This window comes from Fulmarus glacialis, unplaced genomic scaffold (genome assembly GCF_000690835.1).
Source record: "Fulmarus glacialis isolate BGI_N327 unplaced genomic scaffold, ASM69083v1 scaffold8400, whole genome shotgun sequence".
Classification (NCBI taxonomy): Eukaryota; Metazoa; Chordata; class Aves; order Procellariiformes; family Procellariidae; genus Fulmarus; species Fulmarus glacialis.
Window position 1 is genome coordinate 807 of NW_009189610.1, and position 27,501 is coordinate 28,307.

A 27,501-nucleotide genomic window follows, 5' to 3' on the forward strand; every position below is an offset into this window, starting at 1 on the left:
TTCCGATGCTCTTCCCGCAGCCTGGGCTGCGGCACCAGAGTGGGAGGAAGGAGAGAAGGAGATTTCTGGCCCATAGCATGAGCTAAACCCCTCACAAAAGTGCAAGTTTTGCCTGTGGAGGAAAAGCAAGGAGAAAACAAAACTGCAGCCCGCCCCGGCTCGGAGCTAGGCACAAGCACTGGGGGTGCTGATTGACAGCCGGCTGAACAGGAGCCGGCAGTGTGCCCAGGTGGCCAAGAAGGCCAATGGCATCCTGGCCTGTATCAGAACTAGTGTGGCCATCAGTATTTAGGATGTGATCAGGCACCCGCACTCGGCCCGGGTGAGGCCGCACCTTGAATCCTGTGTTCAGTTTTGGGCCCCTCACTACAAGAAGGACATTGAGGTGCTGGAGCGTGTCCAGAGAAGGGCAACGAAGCTGGTGAAGGGTCTGGAGCACAAGTCTTATGAGGAGCGGCTGAGGGAACTGGGGCTGTTTAGCCGGGAGAAGAGGAGGCTGAGGGGAGACCTCATCGCGCTCTACAACTACCTGAAAGGAGGGTGTAGCGAGGTGGGGGTTGGTCTCTTCTGCCAAGTAACCAGCGATAGGACGAGAGGAAATGGCCTCAAGTTGCGCCAAGGGAGGTTTAGACTGGACATTAGGAAAAACTTCTTCCCTGAAAGAGTGGTCAGGCCTTGGAACAGGCTGCCCAGGGAAGTGGGAGAGTCACCATCCCCGGAAGTATTTAAAAGACGTGTAGATGAGGCGCTTAGGGACATGGTCTAGTGGGCATGGTGGTGTTGGGTTGACGGTTGGACTCGATGATCTTAGAGGTCTTTTCCAACCTTAATGATTCTATGATTCTAAGCAGGGAGCAAGGAGGCATCTAGGCCGTCGCTGACAGTTTGTCACACACGCCATTCCCATCAAAGATTACCTCTAGAGATGTCATTTTTTATGTACTTCACAAATAAGCTTATTCTTGTAGGCATATATTTTTAACTCAATGCTCAAAAGCCCTGTTCAAATAAGTCAAAATTCATGGTGTGCTGTGAAGAGGAGGAACTTGCTTTTCCTGCACTGACTGCATTTCTCCATCTACAAATGCAAACCCCGCAGGGTTGTTTGTTTATTTATCCTGTGAAGCTGGGAGTGGGTGTCTTTCCTGTCCCGCACCCGTTTTCAGCAGTCCCATGAAAGCAGCAGCACCTGCGGGGGGGCCGGGCTCGACCTGCCACCTCAGCTGCAAAACCTGCAGGTGCTGCCTCCCGCGCTCAGGGCCTGTTCTGACCGGGACCAAAACAATCCAAGGAAAACATATTAAAAAGACATTAGTTTGTTTGTTTTCTACTAAAAAGCACAGTATACTACGCATCAAGAATGGCAAGGGGTGAACTGGTGTCTTTCCAGCTTAGGGAAGGCCTTTGAACCCACAGGAGTTATTTATAGAGCCTTTTAGAAAACAGCACTCTCCCATTTCTGCAATTTTGATGACAGGAGCAGCTGAGGTTTTGTCACAAATAAAGCAACCCCCTGCATGATTGACTGGGGTTCACCCCACATCCCTTGTAAAGCAGAGAAGCAGAACTGAGGATTAGGGAAAGTTGGGGCAAAGCTGAGTCATAATCTTAGTGTTTGTTGTGCAAGTAGTTTTCAAAATGCTTTTTTCCTAAACTCTACTTCTTTATTAGGCTCTAAGACAGACAGTGAAGGCACTTCAAGGAATTATAGAGGGTGACTTATTATCATTGATCAAGGCAGGACCTCATCCACGCTTCAGGCTGCCTCACCATCCATCCCTGAGTGCTCTTAGACAGGTAGAGGTGTTACTAGCAATAACGTAAAAATGGGAAGGATTATAGACAGACCTTACCCAACACACTCCTAAAGAGATCAAGTACTCCCCTTAAAGGATTTAGTCTATTACAGTAAGTAGAACTGAGTACTTTCAAGACAGTTTAAGTAAGAAATGTATCTTGACAGCAGCTTGCTTATCCTCTTGTCAAAAAGGCTCTAGCGATCTTGTAGACAGTCCCATGTTTCCAGAGACTTGCGTCTGGGGGTGCAGCCCTCTAACTATACTCCTGAAGCACAGCACAACTACAAAAAGACTTATGAAACAACTTAAACATACCTTACTTGACACAGTGCAAGTGAAAAAAAACCAAAACATCTGCATTTTGTGCTTATTTTCATATCTGGCATAGCTTTCATGAGGCAAGTCATCCTGTTTTACCAAGATAACTTCTGTTCCAACCTGAGACACATTTCATTTGCCTTTTCAACTGCTTTTCCACAATTTACTGGGAGTCCCTTCGGTGGGCTCCTATTCACATTCTCTCTGAGCAGCAGTCCAGGTCAGACTGTTGCAGTCCTGACTCTAACCAGATGGAACTATAACTGAAAAAAGATAAAAATCAAAGTCACTTGGATAACATGTCCAGAAAAAACAGTATTTCCGTAAGCCACAAGTTGGAGTTGAAGCTATCAGATCAGTGTGAACACTAGTGATCTCTTCTGGGGCAAAAATCACCCCTGTGCTTTGGGAAGAATACAGATTCATGAGCACGAGCTCCAAGCAAGCACTGTTTTTGCTGGAAGTGAGGGCTCCATTCACCTAATTTTCCTTTGAGGTACAATGAAACAACAGCTCTATCCTGGGTATTCTCCACATACCTACTGCCAGCGACAACCTAAGTTCTAGATGTTCCTGTGAAAGAGTCTCTGCTTACAGTCACCAGAAGCTCAAGGCTGATAAGGTCACCAACTTGGAAGCAATGAGACAACCAACTCTGTGGTTCACATTGTTTGAACATTTATTGCAATTCAGTGTCAAAAATGTTTTACAAAAATACATTACTGTCTGCACAGAACAGCTGTAAAAATCAGAGTTGAACATGCAAGGGAAGAAGAAAAAAAGTGTGCAAATTTATAATGGAAGGATTTTAACCACACAATAATATTAAACAGAAGTCTTATTATACAAGGGATGCCTTTCACTTCATATCATCTCTAGTTACAACTTTAAGGAAAAACAAAATAGAACACACGCTCTCTTCCATATATAAGTAGGTATTTATAATTACTGTAGATTAGTTCCTAAAGATTAGCGTATTTGCTATTTCAAATTAAAATGTTCTCTTGGTAACAGACCTGTTAACATTCTGTGCAGCACACGATGGCTAATGAAATGCGAATTCCACCCCCTGTTGCCTTCCCAGGAGGAGAAGCAGCAATGCTTGGTCAACGGAGGGGGAATTTCTCTGGTGTTCAAGGTATTAATACACTAGAGACTGCATGTGTCAAGGACAAGATGGATTTGTTCTCCCTAGGGCCAAATCCTGCAAAGCCAATTTGCTACCAATGAAATCACTGGAGGAAGACGTGGGATAGAAATCGGGCACCAGTAAAGACACTCACGCAGCCGGCAGCCACACGCTGACAGCTGTGTGGATGGCTGGCCATGTCTTCAGAGCCTTTAACAAGCATCATTATAAGCAATGAGCTGAGAAAAGCAGCACAAGCAGAATGCCAGAGTCCCAAACCTTGTAACAGGGAGTCTTTATCAACCTGACCAGCCATCAGCTCCACAGGGTCTATGTTTCTGCAAACAGGCCAGCTAGGAAGAGTGGCATTTTAATTTAAAGCTATGTCTTTTTGGCAAGGTGCTGATCTATGGGGAAGCTGTGCAATGGGTTTGTAAGAACAACCCCAGAGGACAATGCTGGTTTGCTGTACCGAGCAGGAGATAAGCGTGAAACAGCACATCTGATTTATTAGCTACGTAACAGAATTTGAAATGTTCCTGCCCTAAATCAAATTTTAGCTACTAAGGGCCAAAGAATTTTCTGGGGAGGAAAAGCTGGTTTAATACCTGCATATGTTCTAGAAGGTGATAGCTTCGCAAGAGGAATTGAAGTCAAACAGAAATGGGAACACAGACAGTTCAAAACGTGGGGGCAAAGAAAAACAATAAAAGATATTCCCATATACAGAAAGTGGCAGGGTGCAATTAAATGTTTACATACAAAGCAATATCTTCAGAGCAATACAAGTTTTCCTAATCACTTTACAAAATAAAAGGATCTAGAAACTCCCACAATTAAAAAAAGAAACCCAAACAATATAAGAGGAGGTGCACACATTTTTATGATCAAACTTTACCATACCATAGTTAGTATAAATGGCTTAAGGTATGTACAACTGAAATTGTGCCTCTTGAAGTGGCTATCACATTAAAACAAACTCCAAATACCTGCGTCTTCTAGAAAGCTGAAACAAACATCTCTGGCATCTCTCCCTTCCTAAGCCTCCTCCCCTGCACAGATGTATTTTTCTTCTTCACAGAACCATGTTCTACACTATTGCGCTGGTTAACACATCCTCTGAAGATGATGAGATTTCTCTGGCTATGCTGAAAGGAGAAAACCCTAAAGAGAGCAAAAACCCGTCCTTTCCTAGTATAAGAACTGATGCATGTCTAATCGGAATACATCAACTAACTGGAAGGTGAAATGCCTTTTGAAAAGAACGTTCTATTTCCAAAAAAAAAAGTAAAAGCCTGTTTTCCCTTCACAACAGCTTTGCCACAATTGTCCCAAAATAAAGAGGTCCTTTTTGCGTGAGAGCAGCCTCACACCATCCTACCTGGAAGCCCATTATCACTGTCAGTTTTGTTACTCTGCCATCCTCAGCCAAGCAGATGCCTTTGCACTGCTAAAATACTGATCGCTTTGTTTGTAAGTGGTTAGACTAAGGTATTTGGATGCAACAGCATTTTGTTTTAAATACAAGAGTATTGAATTCACCATAAGATCTCCCTGTACCAGCCACTTGAGAAAGAATGAGCCTCTCAAAGGGGTCTTATTTGACAGTTGCTGTAGCAGCAGGGTAATGACTGAAGCAGTAACTGAATGAGGCTTATTTTGTTTCTTTTTGTTTACTCCATTTTGTTCTCCAGTGCAGCAGTTACTGCTTTCTGCTGCTTTCAGACACTGACAGCAATATCCCAGGACCCTGCCCGAGCAACACACAAATGTCTGTATGTATTAACAAATCATCTTCAGCACTTTGACCCTTTAAGATCTACACAGTGCTAAGAAATCAAAAAACCACTAACTGAAGTAAGTTTTATACATAGGAGTCTCAGCTGCACATTAATGTTGTCAGCATGACCCACGCTCTCTGGGCAGAGGCCACAGAATAAACTCTTTCCTCAAGACCAGTGAAGGGCTGATAGAGGCAATGGCTAGACTGAGACATTCCCAAATTGCAGCTGAACACTGGGATTTTCTGTCTTGCTGTGCAGGGAATGCACTAGGCCAGATTCAAACCTGAGCTTAAAATTCACCCAGTGTCACAGTCTCATAGTGGGTAAGTGTCATCTGCTAAGCATGGACTCGGACTAGGCAGAACCCTCCAGCATTTCATACCAAAGTACCGTTGCCTCCCCATCACAACAGGTTGGCTCACTATGGGTTGCAGGGGCAAGACTATGAAACAAACCCACCCCAAGTCAGAGCTGGAAACAGAAGATGCCAAGGGGCACAAGTCCTCTCACTGCTAGAAAAAGGAACTACAAGAATCTCCAAATACAGTGGCAATGTTTCATTCCACTTGCAGGTTTCCGTCCTTAATGTCCTCATTCACCAAGCCAGATTTCAGCCTCATCTACCCACTGCCATCAATGCAGGAATGAAAACAGAAACTGGCCTCCCTCACACAAAAACATCCTCCCAAACAAGCACAAGTTTATTTTTCCAAGGTAACAGCTTTTAAGTCACTTTCAGTTGACATGAATACGATCAGCAGGCTTATGCTGTCCACCAGCAGTCAAACTGATGGATGGGCCATCAACACCAAGATATCCTGCACGTTTTTTCTCCTCATCTTTGGAGAGTACCAAGCTCTGGGCCATGGCTAAGGGTGGCACAGGCTCACGGAGCTCTCTGGAAGAGCAAATGCTTGGGTTTGCTGTTGGAAGACAGGAGAAGGGCAGTTCTCGTCAGCATTTTCCCAGTTTTCTCCTTCCTAGGCTTCCTCCCCCCTTCCTCACTGCTCCATCTAGAGGCAGCTTTTTTCCCTTTCTGTGTCTCTTACAAGAGTATGTAAAGTGATTTAGTTTGCAAAAATGCAAATACTGTAATTTTTAAAAATATAAACAGCTGCAGAAAAGTGTTGCAAGTCAGTTATAAAAATGTAAAAAAGGAACAATATTTAACAATAATTAACTCAAGTAGTTCTTCTTGAATTGTCCTGAGTACTCCTCTTCCCCACAATTCTTTCTACATAGTCACACACAACCCACTAAATATTTACCCTTCCGAGGCATCCTGCTTACAACATGCACAGAGAAAGTGCTATACAGGAAATCTACTGGCAAACAGCAAAAACTTTCCACTGCGGGTTTTCTAATTGTTATATACGAGCTGGATTATTCTAGCTCCACCATAGGGAAAAGTGAAGCATTGTATGCAACAGAGGAGACGGTGAGCCAGATCAGGGCCACAGTGAAGTTAGGAGTTTGGCCACTTCCTCCATAGGACTGAAAATTTAGCTCTAGGCTAGTGTTAGGAGATCCCATAAAGAAGGTCAGCACTGGAAGCGGAAGGGACTAGGCTGGGTCTTTGCCATTTCCTTGGCACAGAGAAATAACCAAAGATGCCAGGTGCCGTGTTGGAAAACCCTTGCTTACCCCAGTCCTGACTGCTGTTTTTAGGAAAATGCTGACCGATTTCTTCATGCTGTCTTGCTCAGCACTTTAAACTCCAGTAGTCCGAAATAAAACATGATGCTCCCAGTCTTCCAGTGACTAAACCCCACATCATTTCACTATGTTCAATAGCCCAGTTCTCCCTACATTTTACTAGGTCCAAGATAACTGAATTCACTTGACAGCAGTGCGAATACAGAGCAGTGTGTATGTTGGAAAACAAGGAAAACATGGGCTTGAAGAATCAGATTCTAACCTCACTTGGTATTTCAACCAGTGCAATTAACCCAGGGTAGTTGATACAAATTTACATTGTGAGATTAAATCCGGTCCTTTGTTTCTCTATAACAGAACTTCCGCCCTTTTAGATAATCTTCATCCTTGTGGCTTCTCTTTTCTCTTTTGCTTAGTCTTTCACAAAACCAACAAATTAAAAGAGGATGGAGTAAAGTCTTAGGTATTTATACGGTGCCTATCCTCTAGGCATTCAAGCACTGAGTAGAGCAAGAAAACTAATGTAAAGAGGTAAGCATTAATACAAGAAAAGATGCTTACTATCACAAACATTTCCCTTTAAATCATTGTACAAAATACAAAAGTTCACATTATTCACTGGATTTTTGTTTGAAAGGTACTCAATCTATTAGAGGTAGAAAGTGGTATGGTGCGATTCTCTTTTGCAAGTAGGCTAGAGTTCTATCCTAAGTATTTCAGAATGTGTCCTTTTAAAAAACATAAAAGTATTATTAAACTTGTCACAGGGATATTTTTCATAAATATTTTTAAAACGTCATATTTATAAATATGTATGCTAAATAAAACCAGATGGAGAAAGAGTTCAACAGTCCTAGCCTCATATTGCTTCCTCTCTATTAGAAACAAACCAAAAGAGTTCTCAAATGGTTGTGGGGCAAATTCATTTTTAACTTCTAAAAACAAAAAATGAAGTTTTTTGCCCTGTATCTTGTACTCTGATCATAAAAAAGGGACTCTGTACAACATGCTGCATTTATACACCAGTCCTACGGAAGTCTGTATTCCTTAAGTGCTGCACATCAGTGAGCAATTTCACCTTTCATCTCTGAGATCCTCTTGTTCCTTGACTCAGGAGCTTCAAACAAACATGAATATTTACACTATTTACAAATGGAGTGTCCACGCTTAGTGGCATAAAGTGTCCTGTAAGAATCACATAAGCTGCGGTGACCCAAGTTCAGAACCTGAACAAGTTGATAAAGTCTTGCGGCGACAGAGAGGTGGAGCAAGTCTCTGGGTTGTTGGCTGTGCAGGGGTGATCAGTACCCTGGGAAAGGAGAAAACAACTCCATTTAGAGAGACTGCGGAAAGGGAGCCAGAGCATCAGCCAACTTAGCGCTGCCCCTCTGCCAGATGTCCCGCTTGCAAATAGATAGAGCAGAGCCCAGAATAATATTTCTACTCTCACCAAAGCAGACAGCTCAGAACTGGGCTTCAGATTTTAGGGGCTACTGGCAAGTCAGGGGAAATAAAACCAACAAAGATCTAATTCATTCTTTTCCCCTCTTCTGAGGGAAGAGAGGCTGGAGTCTACCATCAGCTACGGGATTTTAACTCCAGACACATGCCTTGGATACCAACACAGTGGCCAGCAGATTTTTGTCCTGGGCTGTTTTGTAGCCATCAGCTCTCGTTGCAGCTAAACCTGCTGCCAAGACCTCCACCTCGGTGTAACGGGTGGCAGAAGCTGCTGGCAGTGCTAAGATAATCTACTGCAAACCTACAGTATGCCCATCTCCCTCCCCTCTGGCCTTGATGGACACCACTCTTGTTCAATGTAGAGAAGATGGGACCTTTGAAGCATAGAGAGGAAAGGGTCTTAATAGTTAAGGGAGGATTAAGATATAGGAGAACACTAGGTTCTGCAGGCAAGGGAACTGCAGCACCCTAAACCAGCTGCAATCAGAGGAAGCACTGAGTGCCCTGTGGCTTGTGCCCCAATTGAGTTTGTCCCACCAACACCCCATACCTTCCAGGAGAGGATGTGGCAGTGCCTGCACAGCTGCAGCGTGTCACCATACTGCTCCTTCCGTGGGTAACATCTTACAAGCTTGAAGTACATCTTTTTCCAATCCAGTTGTCCCTTGTCAGATAAGATTAGCCATTTGCGAATCTAAAAGAAAAAAACTATCAAAGTTGTAGCAGGTCAAGTAATGGGTTTTTTCCTCTTCAACTCCTGTCGTTCTCCTCTTCCTTGCATAAGTGTCATCCTTGCCAGTCCCATAACAGTCCCCTTGCAACTCCAAGAAAGCTCCTGCTCTGAATATCCAGCTATAACCAGCTTCCTGATGGCAACAGCCTCACCCGATACCATTATCAGGGTCTATCCCCATTTCATTAATATTACTGTAGGAAAACCTGAAATCCTGGGAGCCATTTTATACTACTTTAGCCACTGTTTCTGGCTGGCAGGACAGTGAGTATAGTTGCATTTAACAGTTTCAGAAGTTGAAGTATTTTGCTTTTTCAATGACTCTGAGAGTCAGTAATTTGTCACGTTAGCTTGGGAGACACCCATATTTCTTTTAGGGTTCATTAGTTGCAGAGACTGGATTTTAATTTACTTGTTAATAGAAAAAACTTCCCCAGAGTCACGTCCAGTCAAATCCGGAGTGAGCAAATAAAGCCAAGTCAGCAGAGAAATCTGGCACACAGTCCCTGAAGCACAGAGGTCTGGTATAAACACCACAGACATTCACCCATAAACAGAGAGAGGGATTTTTGTTTGTTTGTTTTTAACTTTAGAAGACCCCAGATGATTACCAGCCTGCAAAAGGCCAAAGCTGTTTACACAGGTACAACGTGGGTAGCAGCAGGGCTGTTTCCACATACCATCCTGTCACTCACAAAACAGCTCAGAGGGGATTTTCTTGCTCTAAAGGGCAAAAGAGTACGACTCATCGTTCATGGACCACATCCACAGAGATTCTCTGCGAGGGTGTCAGTCCCTGGGACATCGGATGATTACTGGAGCTTGCCTGCACGTTTTCCCCCCCACACGTGGGGCGAGGAGCAACCGCATGACTTGCAGTTGCTACCACCTGGATTAGGGTTGAAGAAGTTCACCGTATGACTCCTCAGGCTCCTATTTCAGGAATCATTGCTGTGGCATGCAAAACGCTCCACATAAATCATCTTCACAGCCATTCTCATGTCAGCCCGTATTATCAGCTTGCGGCACAGCCCTTAGATCCAAGAGATAGTCAAGTAAGAGTGTCCTACCCATGTATGTTCACTTGCTAGCGGGTTACAACAAGCAACTAATGGCAGTTTGCATCCCTCCTTGTACCTGTCTGTCCGTAAAGTGATACTGGCAGAGTTTCTTCCACAGCAGCCGGTCTTCGCTGAGCACTTGCAGGTCGGGAGCCACCTGACCGAGGCTAACCAGGTCTCTCCCATCACTCAGTCGCTGCATGATGTTCAATTGTAAACACAACGGCAGGTCTGTCAAAGTGGTTCCTTTAAAGGCAGGCTGGAAGATACAGACAAAATTGAGCTCACAGGAAGCTGAAAACCCGAGCAATTCAAGCTTGCAATAGAGTTACTGCGTTTTAAGCATTGCTCTTCACATAGAGAATAAGCAGCAGTTCCCTCTTCTGAATAAGGAGACATTTTACATAGAGATATTTGACCTTCTGCCCCAGAACAGTTTGAGATATCCTCAAGGAAGGGGACATGTATTTGTATTACAGTAGTTAGAAGCAGAGTTGCAGTCCAAGCCTCCTTCTCCCCTTCTCAATCCATCCCACGTCCATACTTATGAGACTATGCTCCCAGAAGCACCACCACCAGCACCGCCACCAGCTTTCGCTGCAGCAGGACATAGGCTACTGGTGTCATGGTATCGGCAATTAACCATTCAGGTCTCTCCACCATAAGGGACATTGGCATTACTTCTCAAGTTCAGCCTCCTGTTAACACACATTGCAGGGAATCTCATGCTCTTCTGATGTGTTTTAGCTTATGTCGTCACAGGATCCTGCTTTAATCACAGCAACGGCTGATGAGTACCCGCAGCAGGATTCCCCCTGCATGGCTTCCCAGGTCACTGCTGGCAGGGCTAGTGTCTCCTCTGTGAACACTTGAAGGACCTGCCCCGTTCCCATCAGCTGTTCAGCCACACCAAAGCACATCCTAGCCTAAAAAGCCAAAAGCCACCTTTCCCCCCATACACCTTTGCCTGGTCTACGCAGGGTCCAGGACTGTTTCACAAGTCCACATGGCAGCACAGCTCCAGGACAACTTGACCACAATGGACCAGGGGGTCCAGGGGCAATCCAAAGCACACATGGGAGCAAAGCATCAGCAAGGACCACAACCCAGGCTCTGGCTGCTCCAAAATCAGCCCTGGCCTTATTAAGGCAAACAGCAGCTTTTAGGATTGGGCCCCAACGAAGAAACAATGTTAGACAGATGTGCCAAGTTTATCATTTACCCTGCACAGAGATGCTGCTATTTTAAGTCGCAGAGTCACAGCACCCGTCTCGCAATTGGCAGAGCTATTAACCGTTTCAAACAAGAAGCACGCGGACTGCCATCAGCAGGGAACGCTGCATGAGGCTGCTTTTAATCATACAGTCCCATCTCCAGCCATCCCATCACATGTGAAACTCCATGGGCACAACTATGTCTGTACACAAACAGCTCCCACCCTCCCTTCAGTGCCCCAGTGACCAGCCTGCCCGGACCATGCAGCACTGCCCGGTACCTGCAAGGACCACAGCTTTTCAACCAAGGCATCATTTTTGGCCATCTTCACCAGCAAGACAGGCTGAAACAACCCCTCCAGGAGTGAACTGTCTCTGTCATCTCCAGAGGGTCTTTCTTCCCATGTCAGCTTTAACGCTGCATGCTGAGAGTTAAGCTGCAAGCACACTGCCTGGTTACATGTAGATGCTTCCTCGGTACAATTCACAAGTCCAGACTCAGCTTCCCTGCCCATTGGTGCAAACTGAGGTCATATTTTGGGGTAGGAAGAATGCACTGCAGCCTTGGATCACCCTTGCCAGCCTGTCTTTTGCTCTCTCCTGCAATCTCTCTACCTATAAGATTCACTAGGGCACAACAGGCAGGACTAAGCTCAAAGGCTCTTGGGTCAAAAAAACCCAAAGCTTATGCTTATGTCTTATTTCTGAAGAAACCAGTGTGACTCAAGCAAATCCTTACAGGTTTTCTGAGTCAGGGCCAAAGACTTATCTGCTACTTCTTTTCCTCAGTACTCCTTTCCAGGACTTTTCACACATTACTTTTTGTGGAGAAAGAACACGGATTAGATCAGAGCAGATCAGTATGCTGTCACTTTCTGGACAGAAGTTTTTTTTTTTTTTGAAGCAGCTCTAGCACACTCAATATTTTGCAAGTTTTTTTTTTTAAAAAGGTTTACGTCTTGGCTGTTGCAAGACATTCCCCCCCTCCAGAAACTCCAGAAGCACTCAGTGCACTGTAAGCAACTGGCTGCACAGAGCTGCGCTTGTTCTTCCTTCCTCTAAACTCAGCTGGTTTTGTTCTAGCTTGACCTGAAGTCATCTTCAGTGGTGTGAAATTTTTTTTTTTTTGAAAGCTCAACATCTGTTTTATTTATTTTAGAAAAGTGTCTGTAAACCTATGCAGAAGTAAGTATACATAAAAGGCAGCTCTGTTCACAAGCAGTATTTTGAGGCACTTTTGTCTGGATAGGCAGAGTTCTTTGAAATGCTTATCGGGGATTTATGAGTGCCTAAAGTATAGGGGAAAAACCCACATGGTACTACCGAGTTGAGCAGCAGGAGGTAGCTCCTGACCTGTGGTGCACTCAGGGCAGCAGACGCGCAGGTGGAGCTGGCCCTGGCAGTGCCCAGGCACAGGGCAGCTCCCCAGCTCGCAGACCTGCTGGGCCCCAGCAGCCACCCTGCAGTAAGGCCAGTGCTTCCCCTGCAGGGCACAGGGAGCTGCAGCCCGTCTTGAGAGCCAGACACCAGGAGGGACAGCAGGGGTGGGTCAGAGCCTATGACCAGATAAGGCACTACTGCTTGTGCAGCTCTTCAAACTCCCTGGGACCTCCCAGAGTTCATCTTCTCCTGTGTCCTGCTGCTAGCATTACTCTACCTGAAGGACTGGAAATTGTTTCCTGGTGTTCCCAGAGACCACAGCCATGTAAAATGATGAAAACAGGCCCTTTGCTTAATCCTTTGCAAATGCCTCTCTGGTTGACCCACCCGGGAAAAAGGTGCTTTTCGTATTCCCTTAGGCCATGCCATGGTCTGCCCAAGTGGGAATTTCACAGTCCAGTTCACTGCAGAGAAGTCCTACACAGGGCATACCAACATAGAGGTCAGCACTGGGGGAAAGCTTTAGCATTTCTGTGGAGCAAGTATCCATTCAAGCTGGGGAAAGTGTCTAGACATGGATCTGGACAAACTGATTGTAGGTATTTCTGCTTGAGGAGGGGAGGTTGGACCAGATGACCTCCAGAGGCCCCTTCCGACCTCAACGCTTCTATGATTCTGTGAAGTAGAGCAAGTTCAGATTTGATTCCCACGCAAAACCAGGTTAGGAATTTATCAACTAATACATCTTCCCCATCCCCACAGACACTGTTGAAAACACAGATGTTGTGAAAGCAGGACTCGTCCGGCTGGAACAGGCAGCTCCAGACTACTGGAAGGATCATTGATATTTTCAGCCAGGAAGCATGAAGTTATGCAGCTATTTGGAAATTTGCATTTAATTTACAGATTAAACAAATCTAAAAAACCTCAACTATCTGATAAACAAGTTTTGAAGGCAATTTCTCAGTTTGAGAAAGACTGAGTTGACTTTTCATACTAAGGCCAAATCTCTGAAGACTCAAGAGGGGGAGACTGTTTCCTGCCCAGCTCTGTTCACACAGCACTTCATGGCCATTAAGGAGTCAAGCTGTCTGTGATCAGTAACAGAAAGCATGATCCTGGGTTGTTTGATTGAGTTTGAGTTAAGGGACACAAGTGATGCTAGGAATGCATCCAGTTATTTTGGCAAGTTCAGGTCCTTCCCCAGCACTGTGCTTGCACTGGGAGTACAGTGGGATGCAATCACCCAAATGAGAGCTGCTACATGAGAAGGTTTCACAAAGGAGCCACATTATTTTAAGCTTTCAGGATTTGTGCTTACCCTGGTGATCTGAATGTTGTTCAGCTGCTGCTGCCAGTGGAGAATACTCTCCATCCTGTGCACCCACATGTTGATGTTTCCAACCAGGACAGACTTGCCGACCCGTTGAACTAACGTGCAGAGGGATGTGTAGAGGGTCTGCAGCAATTCCCGTATTAGCCTGATGTTCTGCTGATCTTCAAGGACTTTGGAGGAACAGGAAAGGTTAAAAATGGGAACTGCCCAAATCCTTTTCTGAATCTACATGTTTCTCAGGCAAGTCAAGTAGTAACTAGCTATAACCTCACAGGCCAAGAGATCCAGCCTGCACTTTTCTTTTTAAAGGAAAGCACTTAAACATTAGCCAGACACAGCAGGTTAGCAGATGGAAAGAGGTCCTCCCAGGATAAGCAGATGAGGCATCTGCCCTTTCTGCAGCACTTCCCATTTCCAGCCACTGGCAACCAGCCAGCTTTCCCCTCTGATATGTGCAAGAGGTTATCTATGTGCACCTCTTCTCCATCTACCCCAGCTGATGTCCAGGGAGACAGCTCAGGATCTCCTTTCTCATTATGTTTACACACACTAAACAGGGCACTCCAAATTCCCAGGCTTCAGCCAGAGCTACAGCATCAGGGAGGGAAGCCGCACATCTCAACCGCAATTCAGCCCCCTCAGCAGGTGAAGACAGCCCTCGAGCTTTCTTTCCCCCCGGAGCAGTGGGAGAACTTGACGATACAGCAAACTGGCGACAAGGCGGCAGCAGAGACCGCAGATATGCCAGGCTGGGGGCAGGAGCAGCCATCTCTTCTGCAGTCAAAAATAGGACTCAGTAGGATGCAGAAGGGGTGGTAGCAAGGAAAGTTGGAGAAGGAGGAATCGCCTCTCAGATACCTACCAATATACAGACATTTCTTCCCACTTTCCCCCGCCCCCCTGCCACAGTCCTTCACCAAGGGAAAGGCAAGTAGAACTGCACTGCAGAAATAAGCAGTGGTGTCCCTCTTCACCCGTCTCGCATTGCCGGACTATTCTCGAGGATGTGGTTCACACGGAGTACATCAGATTAAATCAGACTCCTCCTCCTCCCCCTCACTGTTTCCATTTCTTACCTTTCTGCACCACTTTTTCCAAAATGTTCATGTAGTTTTTCTGGGCAATGCCACTCAGTGACGTCAGCTGAGACTTTGCTATCAGCTCCAACAGCTGTGGATAAAAATAGAAGTTGCAAGCCTTAGAGCACAGAGATACCTTTCTAATCTTGACTCCTGGTCACATGACACAGCAAAACAGTCCAGAGACTTGTTTGCTGCTTGAAAATAAAAGGGAGACAGAACAACAGAGCAAACTAATGCAAAGGGGGAGGAGAGCAGAGGCCAAATAATTAAACCCACATCGAAAGGGGTGGGGAAAAAAAAAAAAGAGGCATGCTAATGATCTTCAGGGGAAAAAAAAAACTTGATTTCATGGTTGAGAGATGCAGAGAAACCACAGAGCAGTGCTCAGACTGACAGCCTCCATTCACACCAAGGGAACAACAAACAGCCAACGTCACCGTCCTTCACTGAGGCATAAACAAGCAGTGTCATTAGGGAACACGAGCAAATGCCTGTTTGGATGGGGATATTATTGATGGGGCATTAATGAGAGTCAGACTCCACAATTTACGTCAAACTCCTGGGTTGCATGGGTTTTGTCAGAGTGCTGTCGCCACAACAGAAAGGTTAAGCACTATATTAAAAATAAGCCCTCCCCGCTCAACAAGCCCCTATTCCCCAAGGTTTCCTCCTCTGTTCAGCTCTTACAGCTGCAACACCAAACCACCTCTCCCTGTTTGTCCTGTTTACTTGTTAACAGTAATGGAAATCTCAGTTAGGATCCTATCAATTGGGATTTGCTTCCTATCACTGATCTCTTGACTCGTGTACAAGCCGAATGCTGAATTTGGGCCGCAGTTGCTAAAGGAAGCACTTCCCACGGGGAAGATGCCCTCTCCTCCCCAGCTCTCTACCACCACAAGAACAGCTGTGGAAGTTTCCTATGGATCATGCTCTGCAGAACATGTGGCTGTGATCTTCCAAGCCTTCCTCCCTTCCCCCAGCATTATATAAATACACAGACTGTCCACGTGTCAGTCCATTTGTTTTGGATGTACATAGTCTTCTGTTTTAATTTAGAAAGGAAAGGAAAAACCTTTTATGCTACAAATCAATCAACACATTACCGCATGACTAGCTTATTAATCCTTTATCATCTGCAGCTACGGTATCCCATTGCTGGCACCGCAGAGAGCCCAGAGAAGGTGCAACTACTTGTGTCAAGTAACTAAGATGGCTTTTGACAAGACTTGATAAGTCATAGCTGAACTGTTTGCCCTGCTATAAGAATGACAGGAACGTATCCAAAAAGTCACCGGCAGCTTGCCATGAAGCAGGGAGCTCAGGGAGAGGTATTACTGCAGTCATTCGCCTGCCCTGCTGGTCTCGGGCGCTGGCATGTGACTGCCAGTTAGGAGCAGTGAAGTCGCCTAGAGTGACCGATCTCTTCTTCCGTGTAATTTCCAGGCCAACGCCATCATCAGATGGCTTTGAGTTTACATTCTATTAATATCTTGCACCTCACATGACCGAAAGAAAACAAGATGAAAAAAGACCTGCACTAACTCCTGTGAAGGGCAGGCTGCCTGTTTTCTTGTCTCATTTGGGGGAACCAAGAGATGCAGGAGAGTTGGGTAATATTTGGTGCACAGGCATCAGTGGATCTTCTTGCTAAATCAGCTAAACTGAGACCACAAGGCAGTTTGCAAGATGTTTGGAAAACAGTCTTTTCTTAATTTCATGAAATACTGGAGGAAGAAGAAAAAAAATCAGTGTCCCAAAGTAGTATGTAATACTTTGCTTACGCTAAACTATTTAGTCTTCAGACCTTTGATTATAGTGATCAACTTGCCAGACTCCATCTGTACATTAGCCACACATGCACCCAGATCAGCTCTTCTGTGCATAAACAACTGCTGTCTCCAGATTGCATCGTTCTGGACCTGGCACAGAGACAGCTTCCTCCAGGCTGGGTGTTAGAGATGTTGTGCCCGTTACTGAAAACACCAAAATGCACCCAGTGATAAGCATCATGTAATGCAATACTGGAAGAGCTAGACGCCAGGGCCATTCTCTAAGAGGAACAAGGATAAAAATCTCAGTTCCTTGAAGAACGCTAAATTGGTACAAAATTAATTCAGCCAAAGGAACAGATTCAAATTTGCCTTGTCTGTGTTTATCAAGGTTCAATTTATGTTCAGTGAACCAGCTCAGATATCATGTGTCACCTCTCTTCCCTTGCAGCAACAAACACAGGATGAAATTCCATATGAAAGTTATGTTGTGAATACTTCTAGAACTACTCTGCTCCCCAGGGACCGCTGGCTGAAGCAACTGGCTAGCCCTCCAAATCAAAAGACTTTTTATTCTTCTGTGCTCATATAATACACAAAAACCAGGTAAGCAGTACAGTTCATCCATGCCCCCACATGCTCTAGTGCATCGAGGGTCTTGTAGTGTTGGCACAGACCCAGCAGAGTAGGGTCTTAGTTAAAGTATGGCCAAACTGGGGTCTACAGCATTATTAAAAAAAAAAAAAAATCAGTGTTGCCACTCGCATAATACAGACTAAAAGCAGACTGATGAATTCAGATTAATACTGAGTAGGGTAAAAAGGCTGGAGAGCTGCAGGCGTGTGTTATAATGTGGTTGCATTAAGTCCAGCCCACGCTCAACTGAGAGGGACAGATGGTAGGAGAGAGTGCACAGGGAAAGGTTAAGAGCAATTTTAAAAGGCCTGCTTTTCAAAAACACTAAGTGATTGTATTCCAGCCGATTTTAACTGGAGCTGGGAAGTCTGCATCACCTCTGGAAAATGGCATTAGATCCCAATTCACTCTTTCAGCTTCTCAGAAGTTGAAAAAGGTGACCTGGTAGCTTCCCCAGGAAATCCCTCCTACTGCCTTGCCCCTATTTTGTCTGCTCTCAGGGGTCTGCAAGAGCCACGGAGAAAAGGCAAGAGATGTAGTGGGCTATTCCAGAGCCTCTCTGCAAAGCTGGCAGGAGGCAGCACCTTCCACAGCAGGGCAACAACCTGCTCACTTCCCCACAAGTTTGATGGGGCTCCTGCTCAAACCTCACTAGCAGTCAGTCTAAAGCAGTTGGTGCAACAAGTCATTTAGCTCTGGGACCAGAGCAGGTCCTCCTCCCATAGGCACAAGGAAAAAAACCAGCAAACAAAACCATGGCAGGGAACAAGGGCCCCTGTTTCAGGGCCACGAAAGCATGCTGCCCCGTGCCCATGACTGCTGTGTGCAGCATTGCTTAGACCTGCTACAGCCAGATGGCACTTCTGCCACTATCTCGGTTGAACACCGGGGTGTGTGGGCAATCCCTCCCCCAAATAACCCACAGCTAGGGGCTTACAGCACACACAGCCAAAAAATCCTCAGCAGGCCTGCTGCACCAAGCAGGAGGGTATAACCTTGCCTCAAAAAGGGAAATGCTTTGTAATGATTAAAATCACAAGTCTCGAACTACTGAAATGTAAATCCCCCTTTGAATACCCCAAACCAGCTATAGGGAAGCCGGACTGCACCCTGTGAGGATCCATAAGCTCTTCCTGGTTGGGAATGTGGCTCCTCACATCTGGATTGCTTAGAGAAATGTATTGCAATGAAAATTCCTCCTCCAGCTGCCCCCTTGCTCTCACAGCCCTTCACTTTCTGTGGCTGAAATGTCACATTGGCTTTCGGCTGGGAGGTAGAGCAAGAGCGAGGGGAGTTACAATGATTTACAGCACAGGTGCTGACAGATCTCTATGAGACAGCATCAAGCTGATATTCTTTCAGCACAGCATAAATCCAAGACTCCTAGAGCTAACTGCTATACAAACTTAAGAAACAAATTTAAGAGACTACTTTAGCAGGCTGCACACTATCTAGATCATGTTATTCCAGAAGAGCTGTGCCCATGCAGCTTAACCTGACCTAAGCTTTTATGATCAGAAACAGCACCTTCCCTTGAGACATTACTACACAACCGTCATATGACAAATCTTTCTGAAGGAAGCAGCCTGCAAAACTTTGCTGTCATCTGAACCGAGTGTTCCCGAAGGAAAACCAACAACTTCTGGGCTGCAGGCGCTTTTGTCTCTGCTCATAATTACTTATGCTTACAGAACGCTTCCAGTCTTTTCATTAAATCTTAAGACCAGAGGAACCAGGACTGCTTCAAGACTAAGAACAGTTTGGGTCTTCTGGGTCAATCATACAGCTCCTTACTAGCTCTAAAAAGGCAACACTGTCCTGTAACATGTAGGCAGATGCTACAGTTTAAAGGATCAGCATGGACCAAGTCATGGCACCAATACCTATACTTAGTACTTCCAGCGCTGTATCAGCAGACTGTCAAGACAAGACTGGGAGGAAAATTTCTTCTGCTTCAGTTACATGAACTTACTGGCTACAGCTGATGGTATTTGCCCATGAAAAATACCTGCCAAGCTTCTTGCAGCTCACACCTCCACCTCACTCGAAGGAGCTATCCACTTTATCGGTGCACCATTAGGGACTCCAAGAACTTAGTTTGGGTATATCTTAAGTGTCATACACTTCTGTATGACAAAAAATCAGCACTGAAAACACTGTAGCACTTAAGTTCAGAGAAATTCAGAAAGGAATGCTTTGAGAAAGGCAAGTTGACGTTCAGCCTGAAAACCCATTTCGCTATCAGCAGTGATGTAGCTTATTTCTCTACAGGGCAAGTTTGGGTGTAGCCAGCAGAATCCCAAGCCTGCAGCTGTTTCTCTCTTTTCTTCCCCTACGGACATTCTCATATTCTCCCCAGCCTTCAACTCTAAACTTCCCTCCTCAGAAAGCATTTGTTTGATGAATTAAGTAGTGTGACATTAATCAGATACCCTGAGCAATGGGTGGAACTAGAGAGAACAACGAGAGGGAGGGAAGGGAAAAGTGTTTTGCCTGCCAATGTTCAAGGCATTTTCCATGTGACAGATTGCTCATCTGTGTGCTCTAGGAGGCCTGCGATTTGCAAAGGACCATAAACAAGATCCACATCTAGGCAGAGCTTTTCATGAATAAATCTGGCACATAAGACATTTTATGAGCTACTATCCACCAGAGACTTGGCCGATACAAGCCTTTCATTTTAAGAAGTCAGTTTTATGTTTGATCCATGGTACCAGGTTTAATATTTTCTTTAATCTGCCAAACCGCAAGTCAGCCTCAATTAGAAAGCTTCATACTTCTCAGTAGTGCTGTATCCTTAAAACTACTGGGGGGAAAACTACTCTTAAAAGCTCAGAAGAGAGGTGATTTGTAGAAACAAGGACACATGCTGACTTTCATACAGAACACTGCTGTTTTGGATATACAGCAGATTTGGGATGCTTTTATGAAGTCCTCATGAGAAAAGGGGAAGAAGGTCCTCCTGAGCCTCCCCACCAGACCACACTAACTTCACTGAAATTTGAGTTTGCTCTTCAAAAAATTTAATGGGACTTCTGCTCAATCACTGCAGTCCCATGCGAGACACCCATCAATTGGGCTGAGCAGCAGAAGCCCATCACATGGCACAGCACGACCCGAGGCCATGCTTAGCAGAGGTCTTCGGAGTTCTTCATTGTCGTAAGACAGAAAGTCTGCCAAAAGGATCTCTGGACCACCAGTTTTATTTTATTTTCCTCCTTTATATTTAACTAAAGGGTTATAGCCTTGGCATGAACTGTTCCTTCCACAATAATGCCCCTAAAGATGACATGGCTGTGTGCATATATATATATATATCCAGTACAAGCAAACACTGAGTACCTCAGTGCTGGTGATCACCTTCTCTGTACAAGCAGGAAAACAAGCTATCCCAGGACCCGCAGAGCTAGGACAGCCTGAGTTTCCATGGACTTGTATCCTGCTTTGCCTCCCCCAGCATCCCCACTCCCTGCCACCACCCCTGCAGTGGCACACCCAAGTGATTGCCAGTGCCCTTCCTGCACAGCAGGTGGGTAATCACCACCAATGCCACCCCTTCCCAGGGTGGCAGAGGTTTTCACAGGCTCCTTGTCACCTAGACAACAGGTGAACAAACCAAGGTGAACTTGCTCAGATCATTTCTTCCTTAGACACTTTTCATGACATTTGACTTGGCAAAGGGAAAGCAATACCAATGCTGCTTGCTCCAGAACCTAAAACCTGAACAGCTGGTGCCTCACCAGTGATCAACTGCTGATGAGATGTGAAAAGGAACTGTTTATAAACAGCCTCAAGTTAATAACAGACTTTTTTTTTTTAAACTTATTGAATTCCAAACCTTGATAAGCATTCTGAAATTCGAGATCAATTTGCAGATCACATGCACATAAACATAGTGCTCCCCTGACCACTACCACCCCCCCGGCCACCCAGAGCCAAAAGAGAAGCTCTGATCTGTTATGCAAAGCCAGAGCATGGGGAACCTGGGGCTGATGACTCCTTCCTACCAACTAATAGTGTCAAGACTAACCAAATGCTTCACCCACTGAAACCGCTGCCAGTCACACAGGATTAAGAGCAACCATGATCCTTAACAGAGAAGTTAAGATCAGTGCCTCCAAGAGATTCAGCCCATCCTCTCATTCCCAAAACACTCAGCTCCCCAGAGTCTCTCCTGTATCACTTCAAAGGAGACAAAGCTCCACAGCCCTCGGAGAGCTGGAGCCTCCTGTGCAAAGAGGTCCCCACTGTTCTATGGCCTCTGCAGAGAGCCCATCTCCTTTTGGGACTACCGGAATCACATTTAGAAGCCGAACTGAGAACTCAGGAATGAGAAGCTACGTTTTCTGCATTTCAGAAGTGAATTTTGCAACTGAAAAGTAGTAAGAATGCTAGGCTAAGGACAGCCCATCTTCCACATCACCACCACCTCTCTCCTTCTCCATTTTAACAGATTGAAAAGGAGGTTTTGGGCATTTATCCACACAACTTCCATCAATTATTTCATGCAGCAAAGCCCAACACCCCCACATCCACACTTGGACCTCTCTTCTTTGCCAGTGCTTCCCAGTGCTCAGTTCAGAGCCTCCACCACCATCACAGCAAAATAAACCCTGGCCTTCCACTCACCCTCACAACATAGTTGAATCGCCTGGAGTCCAGGATAGCACTGGAGAAGTCAAGTCGGTTGAAGGCTTCTCCCAAGGTGCAGTAACCATGGCGCTGAGAAGAAAAAACAGTCTGGGTCATGTTTTGGCAGACATGAGTCCAGACAGCACCAGGAAGACGTGACCCAGGGCAACTCAATTTAGCAAGCTAATGGGTACAAACCATGGGACCAGCTCACGGCTGGAGGAGGCAGGCCTGTCTCCCGCAGAGCCACACTTATTGACGTCAAGAGTGGGCATAGCCCAATGTAGATTATGGTAGTTTCCCAAGAGTGACCCGAGCTCTGCTCATGACCCATGAATTTACGGGTAAGAATGAGCCATGCATTCCCGGGGTTCAATATATAGGGAGAGTTCAGAGCGGTCTCGTACGGCCGCTTCTCTCCACGAGTGCAAGCGAGCCGTTGTGATGAATTCCAATGATTTTCCATGTTAGGACTGTACTGGGTGAAAGCCAAGAACAGTATTATGGCTTGGTCTGCAAATGGCTGGTTTTTTTTTTTTTTTAACTGAGGGAAGCAAACAAGTCGTATTTTAAACACATGTACAGAGCCTCGTACAGCAAGCCCTGGCTCCCTGATTGGGGCTTAAAATCATTACTGAAATTCCAACCACAAGCCAGATCTTCCACTTATCTCTTAAGAGCTTCTGCTGATTTATTATCAGCACAGGATCTTCCACTGCTTGGAAAAAACAGTAGAAAAGGGAACAAAGAACCTATGAAGGCACTCACCTCTTTTGTGCTCCCCTTGTGAACATAGATCCACTTCTCCTGGTGGAAATCTGTTTGGACAAAGACATTTTGCTCAGTTAATCTTCCACCTCGCAGAGGACCGGATCTTTGTTCTGCTTACAACACTTCCTGCCCTTTTAGTGCAAATTAAGTTATTTTGTGTTTACACCACTGCACTTGAAACCAAAACTAGCAACTTGCTGAGCTGCTTTGTTTCCATATTCCTTCATTTGAGACTGCATCCCTCAGCCTTAGAAAGGGCTTCTGTTTCAGTGACACAGCTCAAGACTGTAAATGTTTAATCTGCCAGCCACAGATATACCATAGCACCTCCTCTTCTTTGGTCCCAGACAGTAAGTGTGGCTGACAGCCAGGTTTTGTTGTTATTGATTTTATTAACTATTCATTACCTTGGTTACAGGCTTGGGATTGAATGTCAAATTTGAAGTTGAGCAAAAATGTCATGAGACACCAGGCATGTGGGAGAGAGCTTTTAGCAGTGAGGTCAGCTCAGAGAAGCATGCTTGTGCTTGCAGCTAGATTGCTAAAAAAGAAAAACCTATTTGGGACCAAAATTTTCCTATTTCTAATTGCCCCTCCCTTCCCTCAGAAATGGGAGTTGTCCCATCCACTCCCCAAAATAGCTTCCCTGTAGCCACCACATGCTGCTAACTCAGTTTGCAGAAGAGTCCTTACTGTAGCAGTTACACTGCTTGATCCTTCTCCCACCCCATTCTCACATGGGCTTTTGACCCTTCTTCCACCACACACTGGCAATTCAGCAGCTAATACGAGGAAGAAAAATTCATCTCCCCATCCTGCTAGACTCCTTTCCTTAAAGGAAGTATTGCGCTCCTGGAGTCTTTTTCCACCTAAGGATGCACTCCTGCCTGGTACTGTGAGCCCCAGGACAAACCCAGTCTTAGTTACAGGCATGCAGACTCTGCATCAGGCCCTTTTAAATAGTAGGTCAAAGCAGAATCCAGCCAAAAACTGTCATGGTAACATTTGTTTGTTCAGAGAACCAAATGCACAGAGGGGCCAGATTTTGGCATCAGTTTCCAAAATCCTGGGGGATGCACAATGAGCTAATAGTAGTGTGGGAATTGTAACTCATTTCCTTTGTGTATGTTTACATTTGTAGCCCTCGCATCTAACTCCAGTACCTATCTTGCAATCAGACCAACGCAGATCTTGCTGTCCCTGCAGGCTCCCCTGAGTCCTCCCACAGCACACCATCTGAGACCCCGGCTGCCCGCTGTGTGTACAGAAAGATTTCAAACCTTCCATTGTTTTGAGCGAGCTGAAATCTTATTTCATTTTTCATGCACTCCGCACAGAGAGATAGGATCAAAGCTCACATTCAGGCTCATAGCCTCCAGTAATGTAGATTAGTACTCAACATGCATATGGAAGGAAGAATAAATTTAGCCTGTTGTGCAGAAGGAAGTCTACAGGGGGAAAAAAACTGGAACTGGTTCATTTGAATGTACCATAGGAAAAAATTACCCTCCTTTTGACAAATACAAATGACAAAAATTTGAACACAACAAGCACAACTCCTCAGAGCAGGGATTACTAACAGGGGCATAAATCTTCACATTAAACTGTATCCAAGTTCTCTACTTAGGTCAAACATGGGCGCAAAGCCCTTCGAGACACTCTAGAAGAAGACTCCTCATGTACTGTGCAAAAACCATAGAGATGAAGCATTTTCCATTCTCCCGCAGCAACTTTTATTTAAAAAAAGCCCAAATAGACATCTTACATTGAATCTTGGCTTTGTTATTCAGCAGGTCTTTTTTTCTCTTCTTGGCAGCAACATCATAGTTCAGACTGTTGAAGAGATTCTCTTTGTTGTGATCATCCTTTTTACAAAAGCTGTGAATGACACAAAGCAAGGATTCTGTTTATTTCTGCAGTCTGCTGAACGCTATGTTTCCTGCAAGGAGAGAAAATACACAGGTTTTCACTGTGAGCTCCAAAGCTGCCTCCTTGCAGGCTGCTCGAGGTCTGCATGCAGTTTTTGCATCCAGTAATGGTATTTTTAAATGAGCCTCTGGTGCCTCATTTCTGTGCTAGCTAAGATAACAGACAGGAGCAGGTAATACAGACTGCACAGTTAGTGTTGGGACACTACTGGGCGCTATTCTTTTCCTCCCTTTAACCTGTTTCTATCTTTAAGTAACACCATATCCTCCTACTGTAGGTGGTAGATTCCTCTGAGCCAGTGAGACTTCTACAGAAGGACATATTTAGACATCTCTGAGGACATATATATATGCACTCAAAGTATTTATTAACAAAAGAGTCCCTACAAAACATTCTTTCAAGCTTACAGGAAAAGCTTAGCTGAGGTTCAGACTTGGCTGGTGGTGTTCCAAACCCTACATAGTAGCGACTGTACAATTAACAGCTAGGATCTCTTGTCCAAGACTGCCCATCTTCTGCATTTGCTGGAGCTCTGCTTTAACTATATTATTAGCGAAGGGAGCTATAACCACTTATTTTCTTCAAGGGCAATGAAAGACTATCTATAAAGAGGCTGTGCATCAACAGCTCCACATTCTGCAGACCTGCAAATCAGCAGATCCAAGCAGCAATGTGAAACTGAGAAGCCCCTGGGCAGCAGCGCAGATCCCTGGGGGTGGCAGGGGAAGGCAGCACCCACCAGGAGCTCTCAGCAGAGGCTCCCCCCTGCACAAAGCATGCTGCCTCGCAGCTGCGGGGATGCCTCGCAGGTGGTGGAGAGAAGACAGGCAATGCATCCAGGAGAACAAAAGAGAGCCGCCCCCACTGCTCTAGCAGCTCACAAGGGATGGGAGATGGCTATCTGCAGGTCTAAATTCAAAAAGGGGTCCCAGGCACCTCGCTGCACTTCTCAGCTGCTGTGGCAGCGCAGGTCTGGGAGACCCCCAGAGCTCTGGCAGGTACCAAAACGTGCTGCTGCTCACAGCGCTGGGCAAGCTTCCTCTGCAATAGCCACGAGGACCCTTACGCAGCCAGGCCACTTCCCCTACAGAACTCATGTTTACACCGTTTAGCCTCAAAAAAAATAACGCAAGCACCATACCGACTCACACCTCCAACAGCTCTTCAGCACAGGCTCCTGCAAAGGAATGAAACCTGTGGGACAAGGCACCTTGTTTCCTCCTACTGATCAACAGGATCACCAGCCCAGGCCCACAGCCAGGAGAGGGAGGTTTGCTGTCTGTCAGCACGGCCACGCCACCAGCGTGCGCAGAAGTCAAGTGACCAAGTCAGAGTTTCAGCCCCATGAGGGACCCGGACCTCCTCCAGCAGGGTCCAGATGGCTGTTCTGGTTTGGCACCTGCACATGGCCCCAGAGGTGGAGGAAACCTCCCCCAGCTTCAGGACACCACAAGCCTCGGCTCCCCCTCCTGCTCCACGTCCCCCATCACAGGGCACCACAGCTGCAGGGAAGGCACCACTCCTACAGGCTCCACCACAAGACTGCAGAAGGGGAACAGCAGCAGCAGTGCAGGTGGACAATATTCACAGCAACAACAGCTCGGGGAACCAGACACTTCTACCAGCTGGAGCTGGCTCAGAAGAACCTAAACATGAGAGCAGAACATCTCAGCTGCACATTTCCCCCATCCATGCAGCTTTCTGCTGGGGGGACCAAAACCCAAGAAGAGTATGGCAGTACGGAAGAAGCGGTTTTGAGATGTTCAAGCTCATATTTTATCAGGGTTGCACAAAATCAATAATGGGCCAGGTTAACATGCCCCATGCAGTGGCAGAATCCAAGCCCAAGAGCACAAGACCGATCTGCTTTAAATCTTACATGTCAACAGCACACCCTCGACTGTTACTTCCTACTGAATGACTCTGTAATCCGAAACCTTCATAACAACAGCACTGGACGAATTCCAGTATGGGAGGCAGATTATTCCCCTGTTCGTGTACTGCCAGGTTTCCACACACTTCTCCAAGGCATCTTGACAGGTTGAACAGTTGGGCACCAGGACCTGGCACTGCAAGGACCTCAGTCTGGGGCCAGTATGTCACCTCCTTGCTTTTTAATGGGAAAAGGGAGGTATAAACCCTTGCCAAACTTGATATTCCCAACACAATCACACTACCACCAGCCAGACATTTTTCTACCTATTTACAAATCAGATGTTTTGGATTCTAAACTTTTTATTTACAGCTTGCATAAAAGAGGGCAAGAGATAGAGACCTGCTACATAAAGCTCTTTTCACAGTGACATCTCCGCAGCAGCTCACAGCGAATCCCTGTTTGCTCCAAGTCCCTTTGTCGTGGACATTCCTGACCCATCCCTCAGCCCGGTCGCAGCAAACCCAAACCTGACTGTACACAGCTGAAAATAAGATGCAGCTCTGCAAGAAAAGTTTGGTTTTGACAGGAGCGATCTGGCCAGAGACCATTACACCCACGCTGCTGCAAAGGCTTCCTGCCCGCAGCAACGCAGCTCCACCATGCTTCACCATCTTGGGGGTTTTGTTGACGTTTTGCAGCCAGATTAGTCAAGCAGCACGTAAGGTACATTACTCATGGTTTGGGGAAGATTCATGGCTTCAGACACATCATCCTTCTCCATCCCGAGCGCCGGGAAGCCTAAGGAAGGGTTGTTTTGGGAGGGGAGGGGGACGGGACGACACCCCCAGGGCCCCCCAGGAGACGCTGCCCGAGGGCACAGCGCCCAGGCCGTGGGGCACCGACTGTTTTTACCTCTTCCTCGCTTTTCCACC

The 27,501-nt window shown here is 45.9% G+C and overlaps 1 protein-coding gene across 1 annotated transcript; it reads right to left on the reverse strand.

The window, feature by feature from the left end:
• Positions 1-7,365: 7,365 nt before the first annotated feature.
• Positions 7,366-24,667, reverse strand: FBXO32 (F-box protein 32; the record flags this gene model as incomplete). The annotated part of the gene is made up of 8 exons (XM_009582782.1): positions 7,366-7,995; positions 8,698-8,841; positions 10,018-10,200; positions 13,857-14,041; positions 14,948-15,041; positions 21,991-22,083; positions 22,762-22,811; positions 24,530-24,667. Coding segments are annotated over 8 exons (977 nt in total), but the record flags the coding sequence as incomplete, so codon positions are not given.
• Between the last annotated feature and the right edge of the window lie 2,834 nt (positions 24,668-27,501).